At 46.5% G+C, this 16,531-nt stretch overlaps 1 protein-coding gene across 2 annotated transcripts in view; it reads left to right on the top strand.

The window, feature by feature from the left end:
- The window catches only part of MAN1C1 (mannosidase alpha class 1C member 1), a 44,795-nt gene extending 34,675 nt beyond the window's left edge, over positions 1 to 10,120 (top strand). For both annotated transcript variants that reach the window (XM_009648489.2, XM_035903980.1), the window contains 5 exons: positions 3,319 to 3,434; positions 3,587 to 3,806; positions 5,987 to 6,159; positions 6,996 to 7,111; positions 7,784 to 10,120. In XM_009648489.2, the coding sequence (XP_009646784.1) occupies positions 3,319 to 3,434; positions 3,587 to 3,806; positions 5,987 to 6,159; positions 6,996 to 7,111; positions 7,784 to 7,901 (743 nt within the window). In that variant the 3' untranslated portion in view covers positions 7,902 to 10,120. The remainder of the gene's footprint in view (positions 1 to 3,318; positions 3,435 to 3,586; positions 3,807 to 5,986; positions 6,160 to 6,995; positions 7,112 to 7,783) is intronic.
- Positions 10,121 to 16,531: the final 6,411 nt, after the last annotated feature.

The following is a 16,531-nucleotide window of genomic DNA, read 5'->3' as shown; positions in this document are numbered from 1 at the left end:
GAAAGAATTAGGGCCTCTCTTGCACAGGGAAGGATAATGTTACATGGTTCATCACACAGATATTAAAATTGGCACATCTCTTTAAGACCTCATCCTGCAGTCATCACATAGCCCACAGAACTCCTTGGGAGTTGCACGTGAAGGCTGTGAGCAGAAGCGCTGAGATTTACTTCCTGACTGTGCTGCAGCAAGTAAGGAACCACCTGGAGAGGCAGAGGGCTTACAGAGTTGCGGATCCCCCTAAGATCTAGGGATGTGTTCTGTTGTGCGCATTCGTGTGCCTGTCACCGCAGTGCCTCTGCGTAGTGAGATTTTGTGCAAGAAGGGTGAGATGAGTATGTGTTCTTTTCTCTTGTTGGGGACCCAGCACTGGCAACATGGGCAGTAAATAGATACTGCTCTGATATGGAAGAGGAGCAATAACCAGGAAAGGGCTTGAAAAGAGCAAGGAAATATGAGAAGCATTGTACCCAGGGAAAGATTATTGACTTTCCTGCTTTATGCACACAGCCTCTTCCTTACCCACAGAAGAGACCGTACCCCTCTTTTTGTGCCACCCAAGCACGAGAGGCTACTTCTGCTGCTGTGCCCCAGATCTCTCACCTCAACTTTCCACTCTGTTAAGGATTTCCTTGTTTTGACAAGGGAGAGTTGCTGGATTTCGTGTTTCTCTGTCAAAGGAAAGAAAAGTCTCTTTCTGGAGAAGCTGTTTTTAACCTGTCAGTGGATTACATTTATATTGTTTAAGCAGTTTTCTTTGAGTCATTGCATTACATGGTGTCCCCATGTCTCATTGCACTGTTTGCTCTTCTAGATTGCTCCAGGCCTCTCTTAACTACTGTATTCACAGCTCTGATTGTAACTGACGGGCAGTTGCATGGCTGCCATCCTCTGAGACAGTGAGAGAGCACTAGCTGCAAGCAATCCCTGACCTTTAACTGCCCTATCAGCACCTCTAATGGTAATTGGCTGGGCTTGGCTTGAGAGGTGCCCCAACAAAGCATCTTGGATGGTTGCAGTTGTCCCATTAAACCAGAGCTGTCCTTTGGTGCCATGAGGAAAGAAGATAGGCTTCTGTGTTTGTCCCATTAATTGGTCTTCAAAGTTATCCGATCCCTTTGTAAGCAGTTTGGCTTCCCCTCCACATTTGTCTCTGCAGAGTTGTTGCAATATGTTCCACTTGAAAAGCTCATCTCCCATCCCCTACCGCACCCCTGAGATGCCATTTTCTTTAGGTTATTCCCAACTGGCAGCCACACTGCACATTTTCCCAGACACAAGCATTAATTCTGCCTATTCATTGGTGCTGAGAGGAGAAGTGCCTGTCTGTTGCCATAACTTATTGTTACAAAATCTTTGGGAAACTGAAGAACTGTGCTCTTAATTCAGATGGTTATAAAACTCAGCTTGATGCTCGGTATTCACTCTTCTGCCACCAATTTAATTCTATTTATGTCTGCAAATTTTACTTCATTGTACTGATCTGCTCCCCGCCCCTTGCTGACATACAGAGGGGCCTGTTGCTGGTCCTTGGAGCTTATTAAAAGTAGCCTCTGATTACTTGTTCTGGGATAGGCTGATTTATGCAAAAGGACTAGAGATAACCTCTCTCCTAGACTTGCACGTCATGAGGGCAACTCGTGGCACAGGCTGTTTGCAGCAGTTGCTCATAACATGACCTTGTGGTCTGAATCCGTATTCCAGGGAGGGAAAAGGCTGATCAGCCTCTTCTGCATCCCCAGTACTGCTGGTGAGAAATAGATTAGGACCAAAGTAGGGAGGCAGCTGCAGCCTGCCACAGAGATGTTCCCTGTAGGTGCCAGGCTCTCATTTTCTCTCTTGTCATTAAAGCTCCTCGCGGGAAGCTATTTTTCTTGGAATTGCTGTGATTTTCTTAAAAGGTGTATCTTTGACCTGGCTGAATGAGCAGATCTTCTAAATGAAGAGGCAGTGCTGTACCTCTTCTGAGTGCAGTTGTTACCTTTAGAAAATTAAAGCATGGTCCCCTGCTGAAATAAGAGATTTGTTTATGCAAAGTACCTAGGAGGCAAATGCTGGCAAAGCTGATGCCATATGGAAAGCAATTATGTACCAGAGCTCCTGCTTTGGTGATTTTATGAATGACACACTTAGGATCACAGAGCTTCTCTTTAAAGACAGGCTGTGCAGCCAGTGTTTGCAAATAGTCTGTCCTCTTTTTTTTCTGAATTTGTGCGTCTGATCTCATTGTTTTGCTATGGATTATTCCGTGGATCATTGGACACACTGTATCAGGGATATTTGCTCTTTAGGGCAGGAAAACGCATGGCTGTTGATCTCTTCTGTTGGTAGGATTTAGCATTTAGAATAAGCCTCAGGACTTTATATATGCACAGTGAAAGGGAAAATCAAACTCTGAACAGCTAAATCCAAAAACCCTGCTGCATCTGCTTACGTTTAAAATGGGGACGCATGCAGATGCAGAGGTGGACACTGTTAATTAACAGGGATGGTTCGGTCCATGGTGGGCAATTTGTCTTACTCTTCTAAAAAGGGGAGTACTTGGCTGCTTGAAAGAATGAATGCTGCTCTTCCCCCTGTGGTATAGTTTAAAGATATAAATCCATCCAGCAGTTCCCCCCAGGCAGAAACCTGCAGCTGTCATGCCCATTTCACAGTGCAATTCTTTAGCATCCTCCTCTCCAGTAAGGTCATAGCATTGTGTACTCTGAACGATAGCCTTGAAAATCCGATTTCTGCAGAAGAAAATATTCAGCGCGCATCCTTGTACCTGACTTTATCATTTTCATACGCCAACAGCCCCAGCCTTCCCCAGGGCACAGAGTCCCACCGTGGGCGAGGAATAGAAATGGCATGATTGAGAGGTCCCTACAGCAGCCCCTTGCTGGCAGCTCTGTGTGATCCAACACGCGTTCTCCCTTTCCTGAGGCAGGGAGGCAGCACCCAGTGGCTTCATATAGGCAGAGATCTATCAATACTTGCCATCGCTTTTGGTTTATGAGGCTGGGATTTGCGATGATTGCTTCATAAACAGGAAGCATCTTCAAGTTGCAGTATAAATGTTGCAAAATAAGACCTCTGAATAGTTTTGGTAAGGGATACTAATGCTTTGTAAAATGACAGAACATTTTTCTTCTGATTGCACTTTCCACCTTTCTTCCTTTTTGAAAAAGAAATGCTGCAAGCTCTCCCCAGGAAACCGGAAAGAGGAAGGAGAGAACAAGGGCGTTAAATAGGACATGGTGGTTTGCTCTTTGTAAAGCAGCTGCTCATTGTATATCATGAACCTGAAGTTCTTTTCTGGCTTTCCCACTACAGACCATGTCTCCATTGGGGGGCTTGGGGACAGCTTTTATGAATATCTCATCAAATCTTGGCTGATGTCAGACAAGAAAGACTCTGAAGCTAAAAAGATGTATGATGATGCACTAGAGGTAAGGAACAGGTTGCTGCTCTGTATTTTTTGTGGGGGATGTTGTTCATCTGAATGTTTGGGCAAAAATGTCTTGGATCTTTGGGTTTCCTTGCTATTCACTCCTCACCCTGTCCACTAAGTATCCTGAAATCCTGATTTTCAATCCTTTAGGCAATAGAAAAGCATTTGGTCAAAAAGTCTGCTGGAGGATTGACCTACATTGCTGAATGGAGGGGTGGCATCTTGGATCACAAAATGGGCCACTTGGCTTGCTTCTCTGGGGGCATGATAGCACTTGGAGCTGAACACGCGGGTGAAGAGAGGAAGCAACATTACGTGGACCTCGCTGGAGAAATAACAAACACGTGTCACGAGTCTTATGCACGCTCAGGTAAACCTGTGGGCTGCCTAGCAAACGTTAGTAAGGGGGGTAGCTTACAGCCTTAGGAGACTCAGCTTTTGTGTGGCAGAGGTTTGCAGTAGGGTATTTTGTGCTTCAGCAGCATCTGCATCCCTGTGTATGATTTTCACTTGTCTTTTCTGGGATATCTAGAAGAGAAAGCAATATGCTTTACATAGCAGACAGCTGGAGCAGAGGGACAGGCAGATGTGAGCTCCTGTGGCAGGGCTGAGAAATGAACCCAGAGCTGAATCCTAGTCCTGCCTCCCAGGCGCAGAGCTAGCCTTCTCCCAACAAGACTATAATTTGAGTCTGTCCTTTCACATCCCTTTGCAGACAAGAAGGGGAGATTAACAGAGATTAATTGCAGGGTGTCCCACTATACGGAGCAGAGCAGCTGAGAAGCCCAACAGGAGAGTGTTGGAGACCTGCAGCTGCTGGTAGGAACCCAAAAAAATCAAGTTACTCAGCCTCTACCGGCTGTCTAAGCAGAGGCTGGCTAAGTCTCTCTATTTTGCAAGTCTGGTAAAATTTGTTTCATCACACAGTGTGCTTATCAGGCTTTGGGAGAGCAGTGACTCATGGTGAATGAGAGACTGGGTTAGTTCTCAGCCTGCAGGGCTTTCAGCAGGGTGAGCTTGCTTTGGACACCACTCCTTCCTTTGTAGGCATCTCTGTAGGTCTTCTGAGACTGCAGGCAGCAAAGCAGCAGTCTGCTTCCCAGGACCTTGCCAAGCACAGGTGTGTCTGCACTAACTCTTCCCAAAGATTGGTTCACACCTTCACCACATCAGCAAGCCCATATTGGCAGCTGGTGTCCAGCATATTTGCCCAATAAACTTCAAGCTAACCTGAAATGATGTTTGCAAATAACCCTTTTTTTCCCCCTCAGCACTTACAGAACTAAAACAAGCCACCCAAACTAATAACCCTCTGGTTGTGAGTGCCTGGAGCCAATTTTCACCTTCAGCAATATCCATCAGTGTAGAAAGGACAGTAGCAAGCCTGCCCACACTGGTTACGGTGCTGTCATTTCAGCAAGCTCGTTGTTTTGCAGAGAGTGTCTGTGCATGTCGCTCTGGCTCTCAGCAAATAGTCCAACTAGCAAACACTGTTAGGTCCCCACGCAGACAGGAGGGCTCAGGGAAGGTGTGCAAAATATTGAGAGAAATAAAATGTCTCCCTTGTGGCAGACACATGGGTGCAACAAGAGAAACCTTGTGGCATGATCATAAGCAACCTCTGTGCTCAGTGTCCCTGTTTTTCGAATAGGGAGAGGGTTGGTGTTGAAAGTAGGGATGTTGAGTGCTAGTGCTAGCTAATGCTTGCAAGAGATTGAGATTCTCATGTAAGGGACACTTGAAAAGACCAAGGTACCCTAACTGATGTTTTATTCATAAAATACCAGTGAGATTGATTAAGCCTCCCCCATCATCCTGATGTCTTCTATTCAAAGAAACTGCTAGTGGACCAGAAAGAAAGGCAGAAGAATTGATTGCAGGTCCCAGGTACCACTTCTTACGGTCTCTCTGCCGCAGTGCAGGCGAAATAGCTCAGTCTGGTGGACTGATAATTGTGAATCAAACCCCCTCCCTGGGAGGAGTGCATCAATACCTCTGTGATGGCAGGACCAGCTGTGTGGCTAGATTTTCCTTTGAATGTGTTTTCTTTTTGTGGTTTTAGAGCAGGATCTTCCTCTCTGTTGTTTTCTCATCTGGGTTCCGACTTTGTCTTCAGTGACGAACTCTGCTCTCAGGGTAAAGGGCAGTGCAATTCTTAGGAGCAAATCCAGCCCAGCAAAAGTGCCAGGACATGGGAGAGATTGGTACCTGTCCTCTCCAGGCTCAAATCTGGTCCAACTCTGTGTTTTGTCAGTTGTATCCACCCTCAGAAACACTTTATCCTCACCTAGACAGTGCCCAGACATACCACAGAATGAGCAACACCTGGACTGGCAGTGGGCACAGCTCATGCGCTCTGTGGCGTTGTCCCTGTTTTGACATGAGCTGTGAGGCTGAGCTGATGATACACAAGCATGACTGATCTGCTCATCTGACCTCACGCAAGCCTTAGTTAAATGTTGGCAGCCTGAGCAGCATAAAAGCATCTGGATGGTCTGTTTACTTGCTTTCTCCTCAAACTGATCATGGCATGTGTGTGATTTTGTCTAGATACCAAACTTGGCCCCGAAGCCTTTCGCTTTGATGCTGGAACTGAAGCCATGGCAACCAGACTCAGCGAGCGTTACTACATCCTACGTCCAGAAGTGGTAGAAAGCTACATGTACATGTGGCGGCTGACACACGATCCCAAGTACAGGCAGTGGGGCTGGGAGGTTGTGAAGGTATGGTTGGAAAATTTGCAGTAATAACTCTTACAGGCTGCTGGATTCTTAGAAAAAATTTTCCTTCGGTCAATAAAAAAAGCAGAAGTTATTTAAATTATGTTAGACACTAAGACACGTTGGCAATGGGGCAGAAATACACAAAATAGCTCAATTTAGTGTGGCATCTCTGTTGATCGTTGTGTTTTCTTCTCCCTTCTGGGCTTCACTAAAATCCATCAGTCAATCAAAACAGTGGAGGTTTATGGAGAGGAGTGCTGCAGACAGCAAAACCTGCTATTAATGTAACAGCCCTCTGCTAAAAGGAGTCAACCTCCTATTTGAAACATCTGTGCTGCTCAGAACCACTGGTTCGTAGTTGGCCAGGGAAAAGCAGCAAACTTGCCTTCGCCCTTCGTCTTGTCTTCTTCCCACAAAGACCTCCCAGCCAGAAAGTCACTCACTTCTTTCTAGCTCACGTGGTGAGAGCCCACTGGCTGCTGCTGGCATCCTAAGCAGGGGCTGTGTTTCAGTGGCAGAACTGTCATTTGTCTGGCGCCCTGGAAAAGAGGCTCTGCAAACAGCTAGAGTTGCCACTTGAGATCTGTTTTTGCTATGTGTGTAACGCCAGGGTCAATCAATCAACTAACTTAGGCTGTTTATGTTTCTCTTGCTCTTTCATTAGAAGTAGCTTTATTCCCAGAATCCGGAGTAATCACCATGCTCTTCAGTGAGAGACAGAGGCTACTTATAAGCCTGCAATTTGATTTGTAAAGCTGACTTGTACTGTAACTGATGATGATTAATGAGTTACTCCATGCTATTGTGTGTTACTGAGGTTTCTTTTCCTTTCTCAGGCCCTGGAAAAACATTGTAGAGTAGAAGCTGGTTTTTCTGGCATCCGAGATGTTTACACCACAACCCCAACCCATGACAACATGCAACAGAGTTTTTTCCTCGCAGAGACTCTGAAGTAAGTCCAGTATGACAGAGGCCTTTCAGAGTAGCATAATTCCTGCAGCATCAACACTCTTGTCTGATTAATAAGTCTCTAATAATAAGGGGGAAGTCTTATCCTCTGTGGGGAAAACTGGGCAAGACCATGGGTGCTACAAAGGTTTGGTAGCTTCCTCCTGTAGAACCACGGCTGTCATTGGCACTCTTGAGGTTTCTGCTCATGTGCTGGATTTAAAGGACTCTTCCTGTGATTTACAGCTGCTATAAGGAGGAGTCTGTGGCTCCTGAGCTCCCTTGGATTTAGCTCTGATGGTTTAAGAGACAGCTGTCAGCTCTGCTAGGTTCACGTCCTGTGCACAGAGGAAGCGTGACTGTGCCCTGAATTTGCTGCCCCGTGGTGCAGATCTGCCTTTGCTGGTAGCGTGAGCTAATGTTTGCGAGGTGGCTGGGCACAGATGCCTGCCCTGTTTTGCCACCTTTGCACCAGGGGTGGTAGTTTCTAGCAGGAGAATGAGGCAGGGAGTTGGGAAATGTGTCACCATAGACTGTGGCAGCTGAGGCCAGTGGCAGCCCCCATCACAGTCCTGTGACAGTACTTGCTTGTGTGTGCCTGGAGTCTCACCCAAGCTTCCTTTAATCTCCCTTTGTGTCCATCTTCTTCCCACCCACCCTCGCCGTATGGCTCCAGGTACCTCTATCTTCTGTTCTGTGAAGATGACGTGCTGTCCCTGGACGACTGGGTGTTCAACACAGAGGCTCACCCCCTGCCAGTCAACCACACGAACTTTAAAGCAAGTGTGCAGTAGTGAGGCCATTGCCCAGCACCCTGCTTCTGCAGCGTCGGCGGGTTACTGCATTTCCTTTCCATTAAAGGAATTCGCATTGTTCCTAAAATGGTATTTTGGGGCACTAGTCCAATTCCGGACAGTATTATATTGGGAAGATGAAACCATGAAGTAAGCACCTTCTTTTCCTCTGTGAGGAGCTCTATTAGCCTGATAATGAGATGTTTATTCTGGGCCATATTGTACACAGTTCATAGACATTCCTTTATACAGAGAATTTATATGAAATCCACTGACTTTGCTTTATAGTGGCCAAAGGACCGGAAGTTTGCCATAAAATAGACTTCACACACCCATCCTCCTTTCGTTTTTCTGTTTCATTTTTGCCTTTTATATACTCTTGGATTTATCACCTTTCTAATTAACAGTTTTCAATATACTGTGCTTTCTAGGTGGTAGGCTTGCTAGGCTCTTCAGGAAGGACAGGATAGGAGAAGGAGGAAGGGGAGTTGCCCTTTATGTGAGAGAGCAGCTGGAGTGCATGGAGCTCTGCCTGGGGATGGATGAGGAGCTGAATGAGAGTTTATGGGTTAGGATTACATTGAGGAGAGGTAAAGGTGACATTATGGTGGGTGCCTGCTATAGGCCACCTGACCAGGGAAAACAAGAGGATTGGGCCCTCTACAGACAGATGGGAGCAGCCTCAGGTTTGAATTTGTAGGCCCTGGTCCTCATGGGGGACTTCAACCACCCTGGGATCTGCTGGAGGGACAACACAGCAGGACCTAAGCCATCCAGGAGGTTCCTTGAGTGGACTGATGACAACTTGCTCCTCCAAGTGACAGAGGAGCCAACAAAGAGAGGTGCTCTGCTGGACCTTGTACACACCAACAGACAGGGGCTCGCCGGGGATGTGAAGACCAAAGGCAGCTTTGGCTGCAGTGACCATGAAATGGTGATATTCAGGATCCTGAGGGCAGGAAGGCAGGTGAAAAGCAAGCTCACAATCCTGGTCTTCAGGAGGGCAGACTTTGGCGTCTTCAAAGATCCACTTGGAAGAGTCTTGTGGGATAAGACCCTGGAGGGAAGAGGGGCCTAAGAAAGCCAGTTAATATTCAAGAATCATGTCCTCCAAACTCAAGAGAGCACAATTCCAATGAGCAAAACATCAGGCAAAGATGCCAGGAGGCCTGTGTGGATGACTCAAACAGAAAAAAGAGAAGCATACAGCGGGTTGAAGCAAGGATGGGTAACCTGGGAAGACTACAGAAACATTGTCTGAGCATGCAGGGCTGACATTAGGAGTGCTAAAGCCCAAATGGAATTTAATTCAGCCAGGAATGTCACAGTCAACAAGAAGGACTTCTGTAAGAACATAGGCAACAAAAGGAAGACTTGGAAAAAGTGGGCCCACTGCTCAACAAGACAGGGGACTTGGTTACACAGGACATGGAAAAAGTTGAAATTCCAAATGCCGCCTTTGCCTCAGTCTTTACTAGTGAGATAAGCCTTCAAGAATCCCAGGTTCCAGAGACCAGGGGGAAAGGCTGGAGCAAGGAAGATGTACCTTTGGTGGAACAGGATCAGGTCAGGGAATACTTAAGCAAACTGAGCATACATAAGTCCCTGGGCTTGGAAGGGATGCACCCATCAGTGCTGAGGGAGCTGGCAGATGTCACTGCAAGGCCACTCTCAATAATCTTTGATTGATCGTGGTGACTGGGAGAAGTGCCCCAAGACTGGAGTAAAGCAAATGTCACTCCTGTCTTCAAGAAGGGCAAGAAGGAGGACCCAAGGAACTGTAGGCTCATCAGCCTCACCTCAACCCCTGAGGAGCAAATCGTAGAAACCATTTCCAGGCACACAAATGACAAAAAATCCTTCAGGAGTGGCCAGCGTGGCTTCACCAAGGGGAAGTCATGCTCAGCCAGCTTGATAAACTTCTACAATGAGATGACTGGCCTGGTAGATGAGGGGAGAGCAGCAGACACTGTCTGCCTGGACTTCAGGAAGGCCTTTGACACTGTCAAAGGAAATTGTCATAGGTGAGCTGTTGACGTATGGAGTGGATGCGCGGGCAGTGAGGTGAGTTTAAAATGGGCTGAATGTTTGAGCATAGAGGTGGTGATCGGTGGCATGAAGTCTAGTTAGAGGCCAGTAACTAGCAGTGTACTCCAGGGGTCAATACTGGGTCCAGTCCTGTTTAACATCTTCATTAATGATCTGGATGATGGGGCAGAGTGTAAAAACACAAAAATAGGAGGGGTGGCTGATATACCAGAGGGACCTCAACAGGCTGGAGAAGTGGGCTGGTAAGAACCTAATGAAGTTCAACAAGCAGAATTGCAAAGTCCTGCACCTGGGAAGGAACAAGCCCATGCACCACTATGTGCTGAGGCACCTAGCTGGGAAGCAGCTTGGCAGAAAATGACCTAGGGGTCCTTTGGCCACCAAATTGACCATACACCAGCAATGTGCCATTGCTGCAAAGAAGGCTGATGGTATCCTGGACTGCATTAGACAAAGCATTGCCAGCAGGGCGAGGGAGGTGACCCTTCTCCTCTGCTCAGCACTAGTGAAGCCACACCTGGAGTGCTGTGTCCAATTCTGGGCTCCTCAGTACAAGAGAGACATGGACATACTTGAGAGAGTCCAACAAAGGGCCACAAAGATCATTAAGGGACTGGAACATCTCTCTTGTGAGGAAAGGCTGAGAGAGCTGGGACTGTTTAGTGTGGAGAAGAGAAAGCTCGGGGGGATCTTCTTAATGTATGTAAATACCCAAAGGGAGGGTGCCGAGAGGACGGAGCCAGGCTCTTCCCAGTGGGGCCCAGTGACAGGACCAGAGGCAATAGGCACAAACTGAAACACAGGAGGGGCTCTCTGAATGTGAGGAAACACTTTTTTTACTCTGAGGGTGACCAAGCACTGGCCCAGATTGCCCAGGGAGGCTGTGGTGTCTCTGTCCCTGGAGATATTCAGAAGCCACTTGGACACAGACCCAGGCAACTGGCTCTGGGTGGCCCTGCCTGAGCAGGGGCTTGGACCAGATGACCTCCAGAGGTCCCTGCCAGCCTCAACCATTCTGTGATTCTGTGATTCTGTGGTGTCAAAATTGTAACTAAATCAAAAACTGTCTGCAAAATTCTTGGTCCTAATGTATTTTTATATACTTTTTTTTCTGTGCTCTTAAAACACATTTACCACACATCACTTCTCATTTAACTTTTCCTTGATCGGTTTTGTGTTTTTCTACTTTTATTTGGAACTAAATGTTATGAGTCACTTGTAATAATTTCACTGCTGTAATAGTCAAATCTGTGAAACAGAATAAAAGTCTTGTAAAATAAAAAGCATGTTTGGGTTGATCCTCTTTAAAGCCATCTGTCAAAGACCTGTTACATCATGCTTGGAATAACTAGGTGACAATACTGGTTGATTTCAAGAATATTGCACAATAGACGTTGATTTCCAGAGTAATCTAGCCAGTGTATGGACAGCAATTCCCATCTGCACCAGCTCACTTAAATTGCTTGTTCACCATCTGATCTGCGTTAGCAGGAGTTCTACTAAATGTCTTATTTTTCTAACAAAAAATAAATAATCCCCAGCCAAGCTTGCTCTTCAGTGTACGTTGTTTGTGGAATGAAGTAACAGAAGAAGAAAATTGAAGCCAGATTCTTCCATGCGTCTGGCCACCGAACTAGCGGTTTAGCCAGCGTGGCCTCTGTAACTCTGAGCAGGGTGACTGCAGAGCTGTTCACACACCGCTCCTGTTCCGACCCTAGCAATCATGAATACCTGCTTAACAGTTCTCGCACCAAAGGGCTGGAGCTGGGATCGGCATCCTTTCCCCCAGCAGCCTTTCCTCTGGTCACTGCAAAGCCGCATGGCCCTCGGTGATGGAACATTTTGTTTGTTCTTGGTGATATTCTCTTGGTAATTGGTTCATTCCCCAACTTGGGAAGATAAAGTTGCTTTGAGCAAGTTGTGAAAACAAAAAATGTGTTTCTAACTTCATGCCTTTGTAATTCCCCAAGAGAAATAAGGTTGTCAGATGGGGACTTAGCATTATCCCGGGGATAAAGACAGTGGCTGGTAAGCCTAGCCTAGGGGAATGGTTATTGGTAAATAAACATCTTGGGAGTGAGCTGTGTTATCCGAGAGATTTGGATACCAGGAAGCTGGTTTAGCTCAGAGGATTTTTATGACGGATTAAGGGAATTCCATAAATAAAAATGTCCTGCTCTTGGAGTAACTCAAAACACTTTGCCTGACAAAATTTAAACCCCCCAAATAAACAGCATGGTTCTAGTTTCCTTTAGAAATAGATCCTTGGTGTTACATTAACACGCTGCTCTTGTTTTCTCTTCCACACAAGTGAGCAAGAACAGTGTTCATAAAGTCACATACGCTTTTAGAGGAGAGCTGCTGCTTTCCTGCAGTTCAGTAGCTGCATCACAAACAGGGAGGTTTTTTTAGTTGCCCAGCATCCCTGACGATGTAAAGCTTATCAATAAAGTTTGCTTACCGAGACACTCATATGGAGCTCAGCACCAGTCCCGATGAAAGCTTTTTGTTACAAACAGCCACGCTTGAAAATTTCCACTCTCGTAGACCACAATTCTGCAAATACTTCTTGCCTTTGCTCACAGATATCCACAGTTAAATCCCCAAGGCTGGTGGATTAATCACAGGCATCAAGTTAAGCATGCGTGTGTTTAGCTGGAGTAAAGATTTGTTCCAAGGATCAGCTTTGTTCCAAGGCTTGGCCCTGATCCATGACTGGGATTTTTCTGTCCTGTGCCAATGCAGGTAACAGAAACATTTGCCCCGCTGGGGTCTTGAAATGCTTCTGCTCTTTCCTCACTCCTCTGCACGCCTCCAGCCTTGGCTGGATGCTCTTGCTCGAGCAGAGCCCTCGGCTCTGGGAGCCCTGTGTGCGGAAGCAGGCTCTGGGATTTCCCCACTCCTGTCTTGCACCACCCTGTGCACTCTCTGCTAGGCAGGGGTGGCCGGACCTCTTGTCTCCATCCAGACGGGAACCCCTTTGTTTTTCTACTTTGAGTAGATAAATGGGGTGCTATGTTGAACCAGAGGTGGAAAGGATCTGGAAAGATGTGCATCTCTGAGCTGCTTTCCTGCCTTTTAGTCTCAAGCATGTGGGACACCAGTGGGAATTCTGATGTTGATTTTCGGGGGGGTGGTGTGGTGTGGTGTGTGTGTGTCCTACTTTTGAGTCATCTTACCAGGAAATGTGATCAGCCTAGGTTATTTCCCATTTCCCCTGTTACATTCAAATTCAGAAGCCATGATTACCATGTTAATTTTCACCATCCAAACATGTGGCCCTATTTTATGTCAGAAGGAATTTCCTGTGATTTGAAGTTCTGATAAAAGAAAGTTGCATTAGTTGTAGAGATGAAAACTAATAACTGTTGCTTGTAGAATGGCCGGCTGTTGTCGCCTGGCCATACAAGGAGATAAGACAAAACTATCCAGAAAACAAATGAATCTTTTTGTAAGCCACACTTCATTTTTACAGCATTATTAAATTCCCTTGGAAGGCTTTCAGCAGAATTGGTTATTAAATTCAAAAGCCTGGCAGTCATAGTATTTTTCCACATACATTTTGATCTGATCTACTTACCTGATTGTTTCAGATGTGATGCATCGAGCGCTGGCTCCCAGTGCAAGCAGTTGCAAAGTTTCAGCAGTTACTTCTGATCATGTTTGGGTCTTTGGCTTCATTCCCTGTGGGGTATAGAAGCACAGGTACCGGGCTCTAATTAGGAATCCTCTCAATAAAACACCCCTGCATTGTAAATGCTTTTGTTTTGTGAGAGCCAGCATGGTCAGAACTGTAAGTGACCCATCAGACTGGATTGCTTCCTCCTGAAGAGGCAAGGCCAAGGGGGAGTTAGGAATGCAAGCCCATGGGAATTTGGTAGGCATTGGCTCTTGCTCTTCAACTAAAATGGTACTTTGCAAAGTCTCAGTCAAAATTCATTTCCCTCCGCAGCCTTTGCTGGCTGTTCTTTTTTTCAGGATGAACTGTATGTTTTCCATGGCTGTGAAGCTTTGCCACAGTGCATCCCTGGAGCAGGACGCAAGCCCCTCCTCTGCAGTAAACACACCTCCGGTTTTCTTGTCCCCTTTGAAAAGCCCAATGTGAAACCAGACTTGGATACTCCATGTTCCTTACTGTTTTCCAGAGGATTGATGCTTTGGGGCCTCAGTCTGGTCAGGACTTGCTTCCTCAGGGGGTTTCTGTTTCCAGGTGCTTTCTCCATTCATGCATGGAGCTCAGATTTTAATGCCGCCTTCCATTACACCGTGATGGCTTTGACTTTAAAACGGGCCAGGGTTTCAGGCTACGGGAATGGGGCCATCAATTTAAAGGAGGACAGGGTTTCTCTGCTCTCACAACTGCCTCCCTGGAACGTGGAGTTACTGCATGTACTCCGACATCTGGAAACCCCATCCCTCTACTGCAAAAAAGGTCACTCCAAGATTTTCATCCCCGCTACCAGGTTCTATTTTTCTTATTTTCAGCCGGACTCTCTCCCTGCCAGCAAAAGGGGAAATCTGGGATAGTTTTTCCTGCTGGGTGAGTTTTCTTGGTGGAAATCTTCCTTGTTATTTTTCTGTCACAAGGATTTCCTTCGATACAAGTGTGCCTGGGTGGGCCACACAGCACATGTCTGGATATTCAGAATTCTTCCTGAGCGCTGTAGTCTGTAATCTCAAGAACCAGCAGTGTGGAGCCAGGAGTTGTTGGTTTTGTTCTCCTTTGAGGAGGATTAGTTCCCAGCAGATGCCCTGAATTATTTCACCTTTTGTCTTTCATTCTTTTTCCTATCAAATAATTCATCCGGTTGTCATCTTTATATGGTCGCTGGTGACACTGGAAATGCTTCAGATGTAAAATGAGCCCCTCTGCTTCTCGTTTAAATGGTATCATTTTGGCTCTGCCAGCCACCCCGTCAGGTCTCCTTCTCCATCTAGGCGTCTGCAGGCTTTGTCATTTCCTACCACCTCTTGCTCTTTTCCCAGACACCCAAGTACATTTATGCTGTTTCAAAGCCATCTCCTGTTACATTTTGTGCTTTAAAGGTACTTGCTGGGTTATTTGAGGTAAGCAAAAGCTCTCCACACCTCACTGCCCAACCTAATGAGTCCAGAAAGTTTTAAAGCACATCTGCTTAAAGTGCTTGAGTGCTTAATTCATTCACACCTGTCTCTGCTCCCAGACATTATTTCTGTGATCTGTTAATTAGTTCCTCCCATCTCCTCCCCATGGCCCAAGCACTGGTTCTTTGGCCGATGGAGAGGTGGAAAGCAAAGAGCAGTGGCAGAGTTTCATGAACGTTTTCTTCTGTGGTGGAGCTGGCAGAAGGAACCTTCTCCTTCCTCCCTTGGCCATGCAGAGGCAACAACGCTGATCTGAGTTACAAATGACCCAGTGTTTGTTCTGTTGCTGGTCTGGTCTGCTGTGTTGCCCAAGCTAACACCATCACCTGCAAGAGAAACATCAAGGGCTATGTGGGGATCTACGGCAGAGAGAGGACCAGCACCCAGGTCCTGGGGGGGAAGGCCGTGCCTCGCCTTCACTGCCTGAGCCCTACTCCCTCCAATCTTGCTGTGGCCTGCAACAAAACGCAGGGTGTGATTTTATTTTTTTTTTATCTTGTCCTGGGAATTGCTAAAAAATCCACATGCTCCTGGCCTGCTCTGCCCAGGATTACCAGCCTCTTCCTCCTTCCTTGATGCAGCTGCCACTGCTGTCTTAATGGTTTGGTCATGCTCTCCTCATCTCCAACCAAAAAGCTCTTTAAACCTAAAACAAAAATGATTAGGCAGGCTTAGGAAACAGCAAAGGCTTCAAAGGATTAAATGCTAACGCTTCCTGCTACCCTTAGAGAGATCAAACATTCTGCTCTGTTAGCCCTGCAGCAGCAGAAAATGGTACTAAATCTTTTCCCCAGCAATCAGGGGATTTCAGTGGCGGTGCAGGATTGCATGTAAGGAGGAGCAGGAGACTGATTTATGAGGAAAGATTAAAATGACTAAATATATATCTCTCGGCCAAGCCACTGCTAAGGAGCAATGTGACAACCGCGCAGAAGAACCTGAAGGGCACAAAGAACACAGGGAGGGGTGGAAAAGTTTGGGGCGTCGTAAAGGCCTGCGATGGTAGAAATGATGCAAAATATGGGGCAATGGTAGAAATTACTCAAAATCTGGGGATCGTGATGGGCTGGCAGGCGGCTGAGGCTTAGCGGTGGCTGTGAGCGAGCACCTCATGGCTGCCAAGTCATTCCCATCCCTGAATGCTCATCCCTGCCATCCTGGGGCTTTAAACTCAGTGAAATCACTGCAAGTGAAACCACTAGTTGTTGAAAAACAAACAAACAAACAAACAATTCCATTTTTGGGAAATGCTGAATTAAGGACCAAAGACCACTTTGGAAATACGGGGAGGAGGACACGCTAATCTCCCATCGATAATTAAAAGCAAAAAACATAGAACGCGATGAGATTGCTGAGGAGGAGGGTGATTAATCTCCTCCAAAGAGTCTCTGCAGCGGATAAATTTAAGGCCAAAAAGTGGGTTTTCCTCCCGACTGCATGAAGGTCTCTTCGGGGCC

The sequence above is a fragment of the Egretta garzetta genome, unplaced genomic scaffold, assembly GCF_000687185.1.
Source record: "Egretta garzetta isolate BGI_Z169 unplaced genomic scaffold, ASM68718v1 scaffold101, whole genome shotgun sequence".
Classification (NCBI taxonomy): domain Eukaryota; kingdom Metazoa; phylum Chordata; class Aves; order Pelecaniformes; family Ardeidae; genus Egretta; species Egretta garzetta.
The sequence above is the reverse complement of the archived record's forward strand: the minus strand, read 5'-3'. Positions and strand labels throughout refer to the sequence as shown.